This window comes from Mus pahari, chromosome 10 (assembly GCF_900095145.1).
Source record: "Mus pahari chromosome 10, PAHARI_EIJ_v1.1, whole genome shotgun sequence".
Taxonomy (NCBI): Eukaryota; Metazoa; Chordata; class Mammalia; order Rodentia; family Muridae; genus Mus; species Mus pahari.
Window position 1 is genome coordinate 84,034,200 of NC_034599.1, and position 13,761 is coordinate 84,047,960.

At 49.2% G+C, this 13,761-nt stretch overlaps 1 protein-coding gene across 2 annotated transcripts in view; it reads left to right on the top strand.

Annotated features, from left to right (window-relative positions):
* Rasgrf1 (Ras protein specific guanine nucleotide releasing factor 1) overlaps positions 1–13,761 on the top strand; it is a 110,293-nt gene that overhangs the window by 82,894 nt on the left and 13,638 nt on the right. For both annotated transcript variants that reach the window (XM_021206938.2, XM_021206939.2), the window contains exons 16-22: positions 1,423–1,545; positions 3,401–3,574; positions 4,612–4,718; positions 5,135–5,247; positions 7,513–7,573; positions 11,877–11,980; positions 13,030–13,114. In XM_021206938.2, the coding sequence (XP_021062597.1) occupies positions 1,423–1,545; positions 3,401–3,574; positions 4,612–4,718; positions 5,135–5,247; positions 7,513–7,573; positions 11,877–11,980; positions 13,030–13,114 (767 nt within the window). The remainder of the gene's footprint in view (positions 1–1,422; positions 1,546–3,400; positions 3,575–4,611; positions 4,719–5,134; positions 5,248–7,512; positions 7,574–11,876; positions 11,981–13,029; positions 13,115–13,761) is intronic.

Below are 13,761 nucleotides of genomic sequence, written 5' to 3' on the forward strand. Positions count from 1 at the left end.
AGAAGAAGAAGAAGAAGAAGAAGAAGAAGAAGAAGAAGAAGAAGAAGAAGAAGAAGAAGAAGAAGAAGAAGAAGAAGAAGAAGAATGATCCAAGGAAGGCTGCCTGAGTTCAGAGAACACAATCAGAAAAGCATGTAAATAGGCATGAGTAAGCACATACTAGATATTAACAGAGTAGCCCTTCCCGGAACTTTCTCATGGCAGCCCCTATTTAAACATAATTGCCTAGCAAGTACTAAAGATTCTATCTGGGAAAGCACGATAGCAAGGCAGAACGCCATATCCAGATTCAGGACACACTGAGGACCGCATTCAGCACATCCTCCCACCAGACTGGGTTCTATAGCTATGTCCTGACGTCCAACAAACATGTCTTATGAACTGAATGTAAATGTTTGTCACAGGTGGCATAAAATCACAGGCAAGAACAATTCAGGGAACGAAATGCACTTGAGGTAAAAGCTCCTCGCCCCCTCCCTCCTTGGAGCCTCCCTTACAGTTCCCCAAGGCATTGTTAACCATGAGATCATTCTTTGGACTGTGTTCTGACAGAACATGTGTCTCTGAGTCTGTATGTATTTCTCGTGGTTTTTTCCTTTGTCCTTTATTTTTTTCTGATTGTGTTTTCCTAACCTGTTTTTGTTTATTTATTTGTGGTATTTAGACATTTGTTTGTTTTCTAATGAGAGAGAGCAAGAAGGGGGTGATTTGGGTGGGCAAGGAGGTGGGGAGAATATGGGAGGAGTTGGAAAGAAACCATCATCAAAATGTGTTTTATGGAAAAAAATATTTTCAATTAAAAAGAGAGAGTGTGTGCTTGCCTGGGACAAAGCCCTATATATTCAACCCCTAGCACCATATAATACCTGGTGCGGTTGGTACATGCATGTAATCCCAGAATTTAGAGGGTAGGTGCAAGAGAATACGAAGTTCAAGATCATCCTTAGCTACACAGCAAGTCCAAAGCTAGCCTAGGCTACATGAGAACCGGATTCAAAAAAATGAAGGAAAGAAATACAGACTTCCCTGTTCCTCATAGACAAGAGCTGTACTTCAACCTTACCCCTTCCTCTACCACTGATGATTGAACCCAAGGCTTAACCATGCTAGTCTAGGCAAGCACTGTACTACTGGGCTACATTTCCAGGCTCCACAATCTGCATTCTAACAAGAACCTAGGTGTGCCCATTACATCTGTAGAAGTCTCGGTAAAGGAAAATCCATCTTGGAGGCCCACAACATCTATAAGCATGTGAGAGGGTCTGATGAAGCCTGTGGCGATTAAACTGTTGAACAGTCTTCATCCAGGGTACTAGACCCTTGTTAACTTAGTCTGCTTTGCTTTAACGAATGATAGACGTGAGGCTTCCCATCAGTGAGCAGTTGAGAAGATTGTGCATCTTTCTATTCCCCCCCCCCCAGGCTCTGACATCCTGAAAGGAGAGTCTGATGGCGACCAGAACCACAGTGATGAAGACAACACAGAAGTGTCGCCAGTTAAATCTCCACCAACACCGAAGTCGTTCTTAAACAGAACCATCACAGGTGTGTCCCCCTGTGTGGAACTGAAGGTGATTGGGAGGGAAGAGGCGTGTTAGTGTTGCCATTGTTCTATGAATGACCCCTAAGGCCAGTGACTATTCTATTTGATAGCGCCCAGGGATGTAAGGGATATGGGTGCTGGGACATTGGGTAGGCCCTGGTCTTCAACTTGTGAAGTCAATCCAACTTCAGGCAGGACTGCATTGTCTAACCAATGACCCAGCAGCTGGGGCTCTCACACAGGAGAGAGCTCATGGCAGAAAGGATTCCTGGAATCTCATGGTTCAGGTTTTGTGGTGGGCTCTTTCATCCTTTCGATATGCGTGAAGAGAACCTGGGTTGTTCTTATCTTTAACTAAGGAAAGCAAGGCTGGGGAGTGGCTCACTGTTCTAGTGCTTTCCTAACATACTTAAGGTTCTATCCCTACCATCAGGGATGGGGGCCAAGACTCTGGAAGATAGTGGTTCTGCCCACTCATATTTCAGACTCACAATCCTGCAGGATTCTTGAGCAGTCTACCTAGTTTCTGGTCCCCATAAACACTACTGTACCCCCAGGAGGGCTATGGGACATCCAAGGGTGGGAGAGGATTCAGGGTCCCTCAGCTACCAGGACAATCTGTTTGCCTCCCAAAGAATGGAAACTTGCCATTTATTTTCAAGTTCTTGCTCCATATTCACGGGGGAGCCCAAATCCCAGAATCCCCTGCTGCTGCACCTGGAAAGAAACCCAGTAAGAAGTGAAGCTGCCCAGCTTTAGAGAAAAGCTACCTGAGCACCCTGTAGCCCCTCCTGGCTTCTCAGACATGGCAGTAGATCTCAGAGAGACCATTTTCAGAAATGAGCATTGAAACCCAGCTGTGAGGGACTCCTGTAAGTAAGCCCAGCACTTGAGATACTCGAGAGCCCCAGGCAGGGGAATGAGGGTGCCAAGACAGCCTGGGCTACAGAGAGAGTTCAGGACAGCCTCGGAACTTACTGAGAGCTGTCTTCAACAGAGTGGAGGGAGAGAGGAATAAGATACTCTCAGAGAGACAGAGACAGAGAGAGACACAGAGAGAGTTGATCTCAGAGAGAAGGAGGGGAGACATCTCAGAGTAAGAAAGGAAAGGGAGTGGAGGGGAGGGGAGGGGAGGGAAGGAAAAAGGAAAAGAATAGCTCTGAGCTTTTAAAGCAAGACCAGTTGTCCGTCACGCCTCAAGGAGTGCTACTTCACTGTGACGATGTAGGTTGCCTTCCACACTCCTGTGAAATGAAGCAAAGACTGCTGGAGTTGAGCCTCATGGCTATTTGTCATCATTATTACCATCAGTAGGTCTCCTTGTTCATAGAGCCTTTTGTACATTCTTCTGTGATCTCCTTTGTATAACCACTTTGGATGTATCCTCACTGTCCTAAGGAGATCCCTGAGCCTCCAGAGTTGAAGGAGTGGCCATGGTCACACAGCCAGTGAGAGGTGGGAAGAATTCCAACCCAAGTCCAATGCTACCTCAATCCCACCATGCCCGTAACCCTGTCAACATGAATTCTGAACGTCAGACTTTGAGCGGGCTGTGTGTCAGATCCTTGTACAATGAAAGCACAACATAGCTCATGATGCTTTTCTCAAGCAGGTCTAGGCCGAAGACGGGTGAATCCCAGTCTTCTAATCAGCAAAGGATTAGATAAGCCTCTATGGCCTGGGACAGTCCTAGGTATACTGTGGCATGACTCTTACAGAGAACACACACACACACCACCCCTTGAGCCCCTTTCCTGCCCTGAGCTTTTGAGATTGGGCTGTTTTCCTGCTGTTTGAATGACTGCCTGCCTAAAAGGACTGGGAAATGGCTGAGGACCAGTTCTCTCCTTTCCACAGAGTTCCCATTCTTTAACTACAACAACGGAGTCCTGATGACCACGTGTCGCGATCTGGTGGACAATAACCGCAGCACTCTCTCAGCTACTTCTGCCTTTGCCATAGCGACTGCAGGAGCCAATGAAGGCCCCTCAAACAAGGAGGTCTTTCGAAGGATGTCTTTGGCCAACACAGGTGTGTGCACATCCCTGCTTATGGGTCCTCTCCTTCTCCATGGTCCTGTGCCAGGGGTCACAGCTAAAGGTATGGGACCTGCCCTTCCTCAGGTGTTTGATGTACATTGTGGAGGCCACGGTAAGTCCACATACACTGCCTCTGGAGAGCTTCCTGCTCCAGCAAGCTATCCTCACTCCCTGGACATGAAGCCTTGCTTTCTGTTATTTACCCTGTTGACCGTTCCTCTTTGGGAGACTAAGATGGGGCCCTTCTTTCTGTACCAGCAAGGCTCTGCACACCGAGACCTGCAGCCGGAACAACTGTGTGTTTTAGATGAACCCTTTGTTTTCCACCTTCCATCAACAGTGGAATAAAGTCTGAGCTATGTGGCTCATCCCTTAAAGGGCAGCCTTAGCTTATCCGACACACACACACACACACACACACACACACACACACACACACACGCACGCACACACACGCACACACGCGCACACACACACGCACACACACGTGCACACACACTCACACACACTCACGCACACGCGCACACACACACACGCACACTCACACACATGCANACACACACACACACACACACACACACACACACACACACACGCATGTACCCCTAGATTTACCCTCCGCTCCATCCACTTTGAACTGCTGCTACCTACTCTCCCTGCAGGCCCTACCAGTGCTGTATTGCCATCCTGGAGTCCCCTTCTCCCTACCAAGTCCCCTTTAGTCCTTGGCCAAATTCTACTCCAGGCCAAGAACATCACTTCCACAGCAATGGTTGCACTCCAAAGGCTAGAAGGGGGTTCCTGGAGAACTCTGGTCTCAGGTACCCTATATAATCTTGTTGGGGGAAGCTTCCTGAACCATCTAGTTGGAAGAGGTATGGCAGAGTTTGGGTGCTGAGGAGCTTTATGGTCTCTCATTTTGAGTCTGAACATAGTTAAGTGTTTCCCTCCAAGGCCCTCAGATGAATCATGCCGGAGAAGTAAGCTCAACTTCCTGTCCTTTTCTCTCTCTACCACTTGCACCATCAGGCTTTTCCTCTGACCAGAGAAATATCGACAAGGAGTTTGTGATCCGCAGAGCTGCCACCAATCGAGTGTTGAATGTGCTCCGCCACTGGGTCACCAAGCACACCCAGGTGCGTGAGACTCTGCCTCAGGAACCATTGCCTCCCGGTGTCAGTAAGTGAGAGCAGACAGTGGGTCAACAGGAGAAAAGGAATCCCCATTTTCCCAGGAGGGCCTGCTTGAGTTCCCCAGGGAAGAAAAGCAAGGACAGTCAAGAAGACAAGGGGCCTGTCTGGCTAGAGCTAGAGTACAGGTAGGCTTGGGCCGCCTGACTCAGGAGTACAACAATTGAGAGATGATCTTGGTCTTGTCCCAGTACCCTATGCCCAGGACATTGGAAACCCCACTTGTGGCCTTCCAGGAAATAGTGACAAGATAGAAAAGCAGAGCAGCCACCAGGGGCAGACATAGAAACTCTGTCCTGCAGCCTGGCCCTAAAGTACTGCAGAGTAACTACAGCCAGAGTTTCATGCCCATCTTCCCACAGGACTTTGATACCGACGATACGCTCAAATACAGGGTGATCTGCTTCTTGGAGGAGGTCATGCATGACCCAGACCTTCTGACCCAAGAGCGAAAGGCAGCAGCCAACATCATCAGGTAAGGGGGTAACCTGGCACAGGGCCCTGCCCTGTACCTCCATAGTAGCCTGCCTGGGCAGGAGATGTATTAGGGTAGATATAGGCCCCCAGAAATCTCGGAGCCATGAACCGTACTCTGCAGCCAGGCTTGGAGTGAGTGCTGTGTGGACTTCCTGCTCTCTCTCTTCTTCCCACCCCTCACCAGGCCTGGATGTAGCTAGGGACATAGCTCAGTTGGGGTAATTCTTGCTCTACCACATAAACTGAGTATGGTGGTGCATGTCTGCGATCCCATCTCTCAAGTTGTAATCCCAGCACTTGGGAGGTTGAATGATGAGAAGTTCAGAATCATCCTTGGCTCCGTTGTAAAGCCTTCCAGGACCACATGAGACTCTGTTGGGCTTGGGTGTGGAGACTGTACCACTTCTCCAAGTATGTCGACGGCGGCTAACACCTATCCAATATGATAGGTACTACCTACATACAATTATTTAAATCTCAGTGCTCTAGAATTGAATATAATAAACTTGTATCTTTCAATCCCTAGAGCTTCAGTTGACTAGAGGCCCCTGTCTTAGCATGGGCCATCCCCTCTCCTCACTATAGAGGTTCTATTGGACAGTGTTCGTAGGCATTCAAGAAATATCTATTGGTTTAAACTCAGTTAAGTTGTTTGGACCTCAGACATGTGCTGTGTCTGACTCCCAGCCTGCCTCTCTAGCAGAGGTCAGGGTTCACTTAGTCCAAAGCCGAGCTACTTCAGCCAGTGTGACTCACTATTGACCAGAGGAATGCCCTTAACCAAACCTCATTTTCTCCTCTGTAAAATGGGTGGACAATGCTGGCTTCAAGGGTGTAGTAAGGCTTAAGTAAGATGGTGCATATAGCTTCTGCAGGTTCTCAGAAGGTAAGTGGTGTGGGTGGACCAGCAGCCTACAACCCCCCTCTCATTGTTCCCACTCAGGCTGGCTTCTCCAGCCCAACCTGGGGAGGATTCTTCTCCTTACCACCAGCCAGCCACCTCTACACCCCAGTCATTGCATCTTCCCCAGACTTCCTACCAAAGCCAGCTTAGGTACTTCCTGCAACCCAAGTCTCCAGCCACAGGCCTCATCACTTCTCCATACTCACAGCCCTAAGATATCATAGGCCCTTCCTCATCTACAAATCTCTCTCTCTCTCTCTCTCTCTCTCTCTCTCTCTCTCTCTCTCTCTCTCTCTCTCTCTCTNCTCTCTCTCTCTCTCTCTCTCTCTCTCTCTCTCTCTCTCTCTCTCTCTGTGTGTGTGTGTGTGTGTGTGTGTGTGTGTGTGTGTGTGTGTGTAGAAAGAGAAAGAGAGAAAGGAAGGAAGGAAGACAGAGAGAAATAGACATATATAGAAAGAACCTGTAAACAGACATACTCGTGCACACAAACAGACCCAGGCTCTTGCAGTCTCCCTCGAGGTTCTCCTGGGAACTCAGAGAACCGTGTCCAGTGGGCCTTCTTTCGCTGTGAGTCCTCAAGAGAGCCAGTTCTCACAGTGTCTATTTGTTGGGATGTCACTGGTTCCCAGGGCTGATCTCCAGAGTTCTCCCTCCAGACAATCCCTAAAGACCTGTCCCTGCTTCTCCGTGCACACCCTAGGCCTGGCCCTTGGTCTGCCACCAAGAGCCTACCACTCTATCCACCCCAAATCTTCTCATATGTCTTGCCCATGTGTCCTATAACAGCAAGTGTTGATTTGGATTGACTTGGGATGGAGAGGTCTATCCTCACTTTCCACTAATGCTTAGGACTCACTCTAGTCTGTCTGGCCCCAACCTCCCTCATTTCTATGAACACAATCCTCTCTTGGGCTCCTGGGACTCCATTCTACTGTGTCACCTTATCTCTGATCAAGCCAGGCCTGAGGGGTATCCCATCGAGAAATATCTCCTGTCCATTCTGGTCCTCCAAGTCTGATACTACTTCATCATGTGTATCCCATCATTCCAATGTGCACACAGAAGTACCTGCCACAGGCCCAGCCTGACCTCAGAGTTCCCTGCCTATACCTCTCTAGGTCCTGACACATACATACACAACAGAGTATAGGGAACTCAGAGGCTAAGGGAGGGCCTTTTTCCCAGACAGAACAATCAGGAATAAGTCAGTAAAGCAGAGAGAGATGGGGGTGGGGAGCAGAGAGAGACAGTGCTTCTGGGAGAAGGCAGTAAGCAAGGATCAGAGGAGTAGAAGACAGGCCGGGTAGAGAAGATCTACCAGAGAGGTATACTGGGACTCACATGATTTCCTCTCCCTAGGACTCTGACCCTAGAAGAAACAACTGAACAACATAGCATGCTGGAAGAAGTCATACTGATGGTAAGCAGGATGTCCATCTCATTTGATCACCAAGGCAACATCCTCCTCACCTTCATTACTTCATGACCCCCCTGACCTAGCACAATCATCAGTTGCATCCATTTCCTGTGGCTTTGTGACAAAGTAGCACAAACTAGGCAAGGGTGCCTCCTCCCTATCCTGGATCCTGGAAATCTGAAGTGAAGATGTATGCAGGTCTATGCTCTCAAGAGAGAGAGAGCTCTACAGGAGGACCCTTACTTGCCTCTGCCAGATGCTAATAACCCTGTGTACCCTTACCTCCTGGCTGAAACAATACAGTTCATGTCTCCAAGGTCCTTTGTAGCAGTTTCCAATTAAATCCTCAAATAGATCCTGGCAGTGCTGGCACATTCCTCACTGCCTGCCCCAGTGTTCTGGGTTCCTGAATGAAAGACATACACACAGCCTTTATATTTTTATATGCCTTAAACAGCTCAATGACTGGGCCACTTCCTAACCTCCATGTGGCTAATCCACCTCCTTCCAATATACCCAAGTCATTACTTACTAAAATCTATATTCAATCTTTGATGCACTGGACCCAATCAGGCAGCCCTCTGAGGACCGCTCTCTCCTGGCTCCTACATGGTAGCTATGCTCTGTCCTGCATCTTCTCCAGTGTGGCATCCCCCCTCTCCTCCACCTTCTCCTGGCATAGTGGATCTCCTTCTCCTTCCTCCAGATGTGCAGATTCTTGTGCAATTTGGGGGACCCAAATTAAGGTAATACAAGCAGCATTAGACTAAGCCCACTCCAGTCATTGTCTTAGGGTTTCTGTGGCTGTGGTGAAACACTGTGACCAAAAAGCAAGTTGGGAAGAAAAGGGTTTATTTAGCTTACACTTCCGTATTAAAGGGAATCGAGACAGGAACTTTGAGGCAGGATCCTTGAGGCAGAAGCTGGTGTAGGAGCCATGAATAGGTGCTGCTTACTGCCTTGGTTCCCCTGACTTATTCAGCCTGCTTTCCTGCTGAGCTGGTCCCTCCTCCACTGAGCACTAATTGAGACAATGCCTTACAGCTGGGACTCATGGGGCCATTTTCTCAGCTGAGGCTCCTTCCTCTCTGATGACTCTAACTTAACATCAAACAGACACACAAAACCACCCAGAACAGTCCTGGGACCATTGCCTCTTGTGTCCTTGTGTTGTCTTCCTTCTGTGTACGTGTCTCTGTCCACTGCATCCCTACTTCTCATCTTACAAGGACATCAGTAATGTTGACCCACCCTGATAGCCTCATTGTAAATTCATTACATTGGCAGAGTTTCTAGACAAGCACCTAGGAAGTTGCTCCTTAACTGAGAGCAATATCTAACTAGTAACACTGCCACTGTTCTTCATCCACCATGCCTCCTCATCTCCCCCCCTTTCATACTTCTTAAGGAGGGTCTTCTGATGGATACCTGTGTGCTAGAGAACATTAGATTCTGAAAGACTCCGGATCCACTTGTCAGTGAGGTCGAAAGTTTGCATCATTACCCCTTTTTTACAAACGAGGCAACGGAGGCACAGAGACCTAACCCACCCACTCAGAGTTGTGAGAGGGAAGTGGTAGGCAGGAGAGCTGTTCATAGTCAGGTGCCGCTGATCCCAAAGGAAAAACTCAAGCCCTGTACCACAGCGCCTCATCCTGAGGAGCCGCGGTGTGCTCACTGAACCCACCCTGAAACGACAGGACCACGAGAGAGAGAGAGTTGTGCTCGCCATGGAAGAGCGTGAGCTAGGGGTGGATTCATGTGCCAGAAGGGAACGGGCCTCGCATGAGCTAGGGGTGGATTCATGTGCCAGAAGGGAACGGGCCTCGAATGAGCTAGGGGTGGATTCATGTGCCAGAAGGGAACAGGCCTCGAGTGCTTCCACCGTGTGGCTAGAACATTCAGAATGCCTTTGTGAACCGATCCAAAGCTCCTGGCCACTGAATTCTGATGGTTGGAGATGCTCAAGACAGACTCACACTAACCACCCCAGAGTTGGACTCAGTATGATTCCAGTTCAGCTCCAGGCTGGCCAGTGACCACTTGTATATCAGTAGTATCCAGTGTAATGACTTGGAGCTCTGGACCCGAGCTCCTCTTGCCTCTCCTCACCCACCACCTATGAAAGCACAGTACTCTACCCACATTCTGGCCCAGGAATAACTCTGTATGGCTGGTGCTCCCTGGAGCATCCCCCCAACATCTTGCCCACCCTCCCCCCACTAAGGCAGGGAAGGTGGTGGCATCCAAGTGCCACTTGTTGCAGACTGATCCTTTGGGTTCAGGATACTGAAATAGCCTTCCTCACCACGTCCCCAGCATGGAGAATACCCTGTGCTGCTGTTTGCCAATAGGGGCCTGGCTGGAATGTTTACACTTCCTGAGTACAAGAGCCCTTTTCCTTTGTAAATGTTCTGGGGCTCTTCTAGAACAAAAGGCCATTAAGCCCTTACTCCACCTGTCCCAATCCTTGACAGATTCCCAAAGCCTTTGAGTGACAGGTCCAGCTTAATGGAGACCAACAGCCTCAGTGGGCAGGAGAAAATTGGCTTGCCACGTTATTTCTCACAAGCCTTCTGGAAGGTGACAGAAGTTGTCACTCTGACTACTTCCAAAGCCACTTTGTCCCTGGGTAATATCAAAGAGTGGAGAAGGCTGGCTCTATGAAGCACCTAGAACCACTGGACCACTGGGCCACACCCCAGCATGACCTCCCAGATTCCTCTGTGAGCCTCAGCGCTCCATCATCCTGAACCCAGCCTGGAGACACTTGCAAAGAACCCTCAGGAGTGACTGTAGTTAATCTGCCCACCTTCAGAGGTCCCATCCCCAAGGCTAAGCTGCCCACCTTTGGAGGGCTCCCTGGAGCCCTTTGGGAGGGACCCACCTTTGGATCTTTGGAGGATCCATCCCAAAGAGCACACAAGAGAAATGCCACCACAGAGGTCTTGCCCTACAACCCAGCCACCCAAAGCCTTTCTCTCCTCACGCCCACATCCCCTTTGCCTGCCTGAGAACCCATCCCCTCCTCCAAGGGTACTATGCTCCTCCCTCCCACACCCCTGCACCTGGGCTTCTGTTCTCTGCCCTGGTGATTGCCAGGAAATACCCACGCCTGATCTGCTACCATAGAGAATCTGTTATTCCATGAGGTCCCTGCTCTGTGAAGCCCCCTGAGCCTGGACTCTGCTTGCAGACCTGCCTGTCCCTGTCCTAAGTGTCTACTGCAAACCTGGCAGTATAGACCTCAGTAATGGCAGAAGAATGGCAGAAGAAGTGGGGGGGGAGGGGAGCAGCAGAACACTCAGCCTCAAGGAATGGCATGCTCTCTGCATGTGGGTGGACCCCACTTCCCTTTGATCTGTGTAGATGGGCCACTTGGGCACTCATCCAGCTTCTGGAACTTGTGGATGAGGTAGAGTGAGTGTAAGGAAGCACCAATCTGGAATGGCTGGCAAGCCCAACTCTAAGCTAATTCTACCTGAGAGCCCTCCCCTCTTCTCTTGTATGACCCAGCTGGCCCCAAGGTACTGAAGCCTTTAATCTGACTCACCCCTCAGTGAGTTACTCCTTCCAACAACAGCATAGTTTGCCCCCCTTCCCACTCCCAACTCCCAAATCCAGCAGGCCTAAGGCCTTCCTACACTCCTGAGCACACCAGCCTCCCTGTGTTCACCCTCATCTAACTTCTGCCATTAGTCCCTGACTAATGTTTTCCTAAGGGTTGTCCCCAGGTCAAGGAGGCCCAGGTGACAGATAATCTTAAAGGCAGTATCCATCAGTGAACCTCCTAAGTCAGGGACACAGTAGCTGAGGACTGGGCCAGACAGCCGTCTTCTGCTCACAAGACAGGAATAGTGCCTCTAGTACAACTCATACTCAGGACCCCACAGCTGCCAATGAAGTTCAAAGAAAAATTGTGTTGAACCTGCCTGGGACCAGGCAGAACCCAGAGGAAGTGGTCCATCGCAGCTGGAATCAGATACCCCAAGCTTGCATCCCAGCCCAGCTACTCATCTGAACATCTTGGGCAGTCTGTGGCCTCCTTCCGACATGTGTAATGGTGGCTCCCTCCAGAGTAGGTAACCACCTCCTCCTCCAGGGAGAGTACTCTGGGAGCACAGGACACACACACACACACACACACACACACACACACACACACACGGTGCAACAAGCAGAGGGTACCAGCTTCCTCATGGACAACCTAACCACCCACCAGAACCCAGAGGAGATTCCTCTCAGGAAAGTATCAAAAGCCCATAGGCATCATTCCATGAGCCTGACTCTGACCTTGCTCCCTCAGACGGAGGGTGTGAAGACTGAGCCCTTCGAAAGCCACCCAGCCCTGGAGATAGCAGAGCAGCTGACCCTACTGGATCACCTTGTCTTCAAGAGTATTCCTTATGAGTAAGTGGGTATGGCTGCGGCCTCCTCTCCCTCTTCCTCCTTCCCCAGCATATCTCTGACTTTAGCTGTGTGAACTCTCCAAAGCTTGGAAAGAACTCTTCTCTCTGGCTCCTTCATTGCCTGTTCACATGTAAGCACGTCCCTCTCTCCCCATGCACACACTCTTCTGGAAGGATCTCTAATTTAGAATCCTCTTTCTGGGATTGCAGAAAGAGTCCATGTTTATTTGCACATAGGCATAAGTGTGTATGTATATGTGTGTGTGTGTATGTTTATCTCTCTACCTCTCTCTCTCTCTCTCTCTCTCTCTCTCTCTCTCTCTCTCTGTGTGTGTGTGTGTGTGTGTGTGTGTATACAAGTCCTAGGAACAAATTTGGGGAATGGCCTTAGACTTTGATGAAGCCTCAGGCCTGCTTCTGTCTGCCCTCTCCTGTCTTTAGTCACCCTGGTTTTCCCTGTCATTACACAATTTTATGTCTCTCTCTTTACCTAAGAGCCAGCATGCATTTGTAGACACTGTTCATGTCCTTAGCCATGCATTCTAAGTTAAGATGGCTTTCTGTTTTCATTTTTATTTTTAAAGCTAAACTAAATTTCCTCCCAAACAAGGCATTTCTCTGAATTGCCAATAATTATTATGTAACAATTTCTCAACATTGGTGTCACCATGTCTGAGGCCACAGATCATCAGGGCCTTCAGTGCATTTAGTTTGCCTTCCAGAGGCATGTTCATAGCCTCACAGACATGAGTGTAGCCTGACCTGGTGACAAGGTTGGTCTGGAGATTTCCAAACCTCCAGGATGTGGAAGCAATATTACTCCTGCCTCCCTCTGGTAGCAAGAGCAAGATGTATGTTCACAGATGTTACCTCCCCAAAGCTTCACCAGTCTATGGGACGTCACTGAAGCACCTCTACTGGTCACTTAGCAACGTGGGCAGTCTGTGGCTTATGCGTGAGGTCCCCTGTGCCACAACACACTGCTTGGAACTGGTTTGCAGTTATTTTATCCAGTTATCCTCTTATACCCCACCTTTTTCCTTCCTGCAGAGAGTTCTTTGGCCAGGGCTGGATGAAGATGGAGAAGTATGAAAGGACACCTTACATTATGAAAACCACCAAACACTTCAACCATGTGAGTATGCCTGCCTGCCACGGTGCCTTTCTGCCAGGCTTTTCATTGGTAAGGCCATCAGAGTGGAGGGTAGGCCCGCTCTCAGCTGTGGAGCCAGGGCCAACTCGACTCACTTCGGTCTCAGTTTCTTATTATTCCTTTGCCTCTAATGTCTTTGTTCTATTGACTGGTGCTTGTTAGAATCTCCAGCGCTAGGACCAGACTTGGGGGAGACAGGCATGCATCCAGGATGCAAAACAGAAGGAGCCACCCACCACCCACACTTGTACCCTGGTGCCTCAGTCAACCCCAGCTCTCACCAGGACAATGTGGAATGCAGATGGAGACTGTGGGCCCTGTTCTTGCTTTAACAGGAAAAACTTTTAATCTTCTCCTGTGTAAGAGGAGATAAAGTTAAAAAAAAAAAGATCCCTTTCTACTCTTTGAATGCCAATAATTTTTACCATGAATGTTGACTTTTTTATTTTTATTTATTTTTAACATTTATGTGTGTATACCTGTGGATATTTCTGTGTGCCTCATTCATGAAGATGCTGACCAAGGCCAGAGAAGGCATGGAATCCTCTAGAGCTGTAGTTACAGGTTGTGAGCAGCATACCATGGGTGCTGGGACCCGAACCCAGGTCCTCTGTAGGATCAGCAAGTGC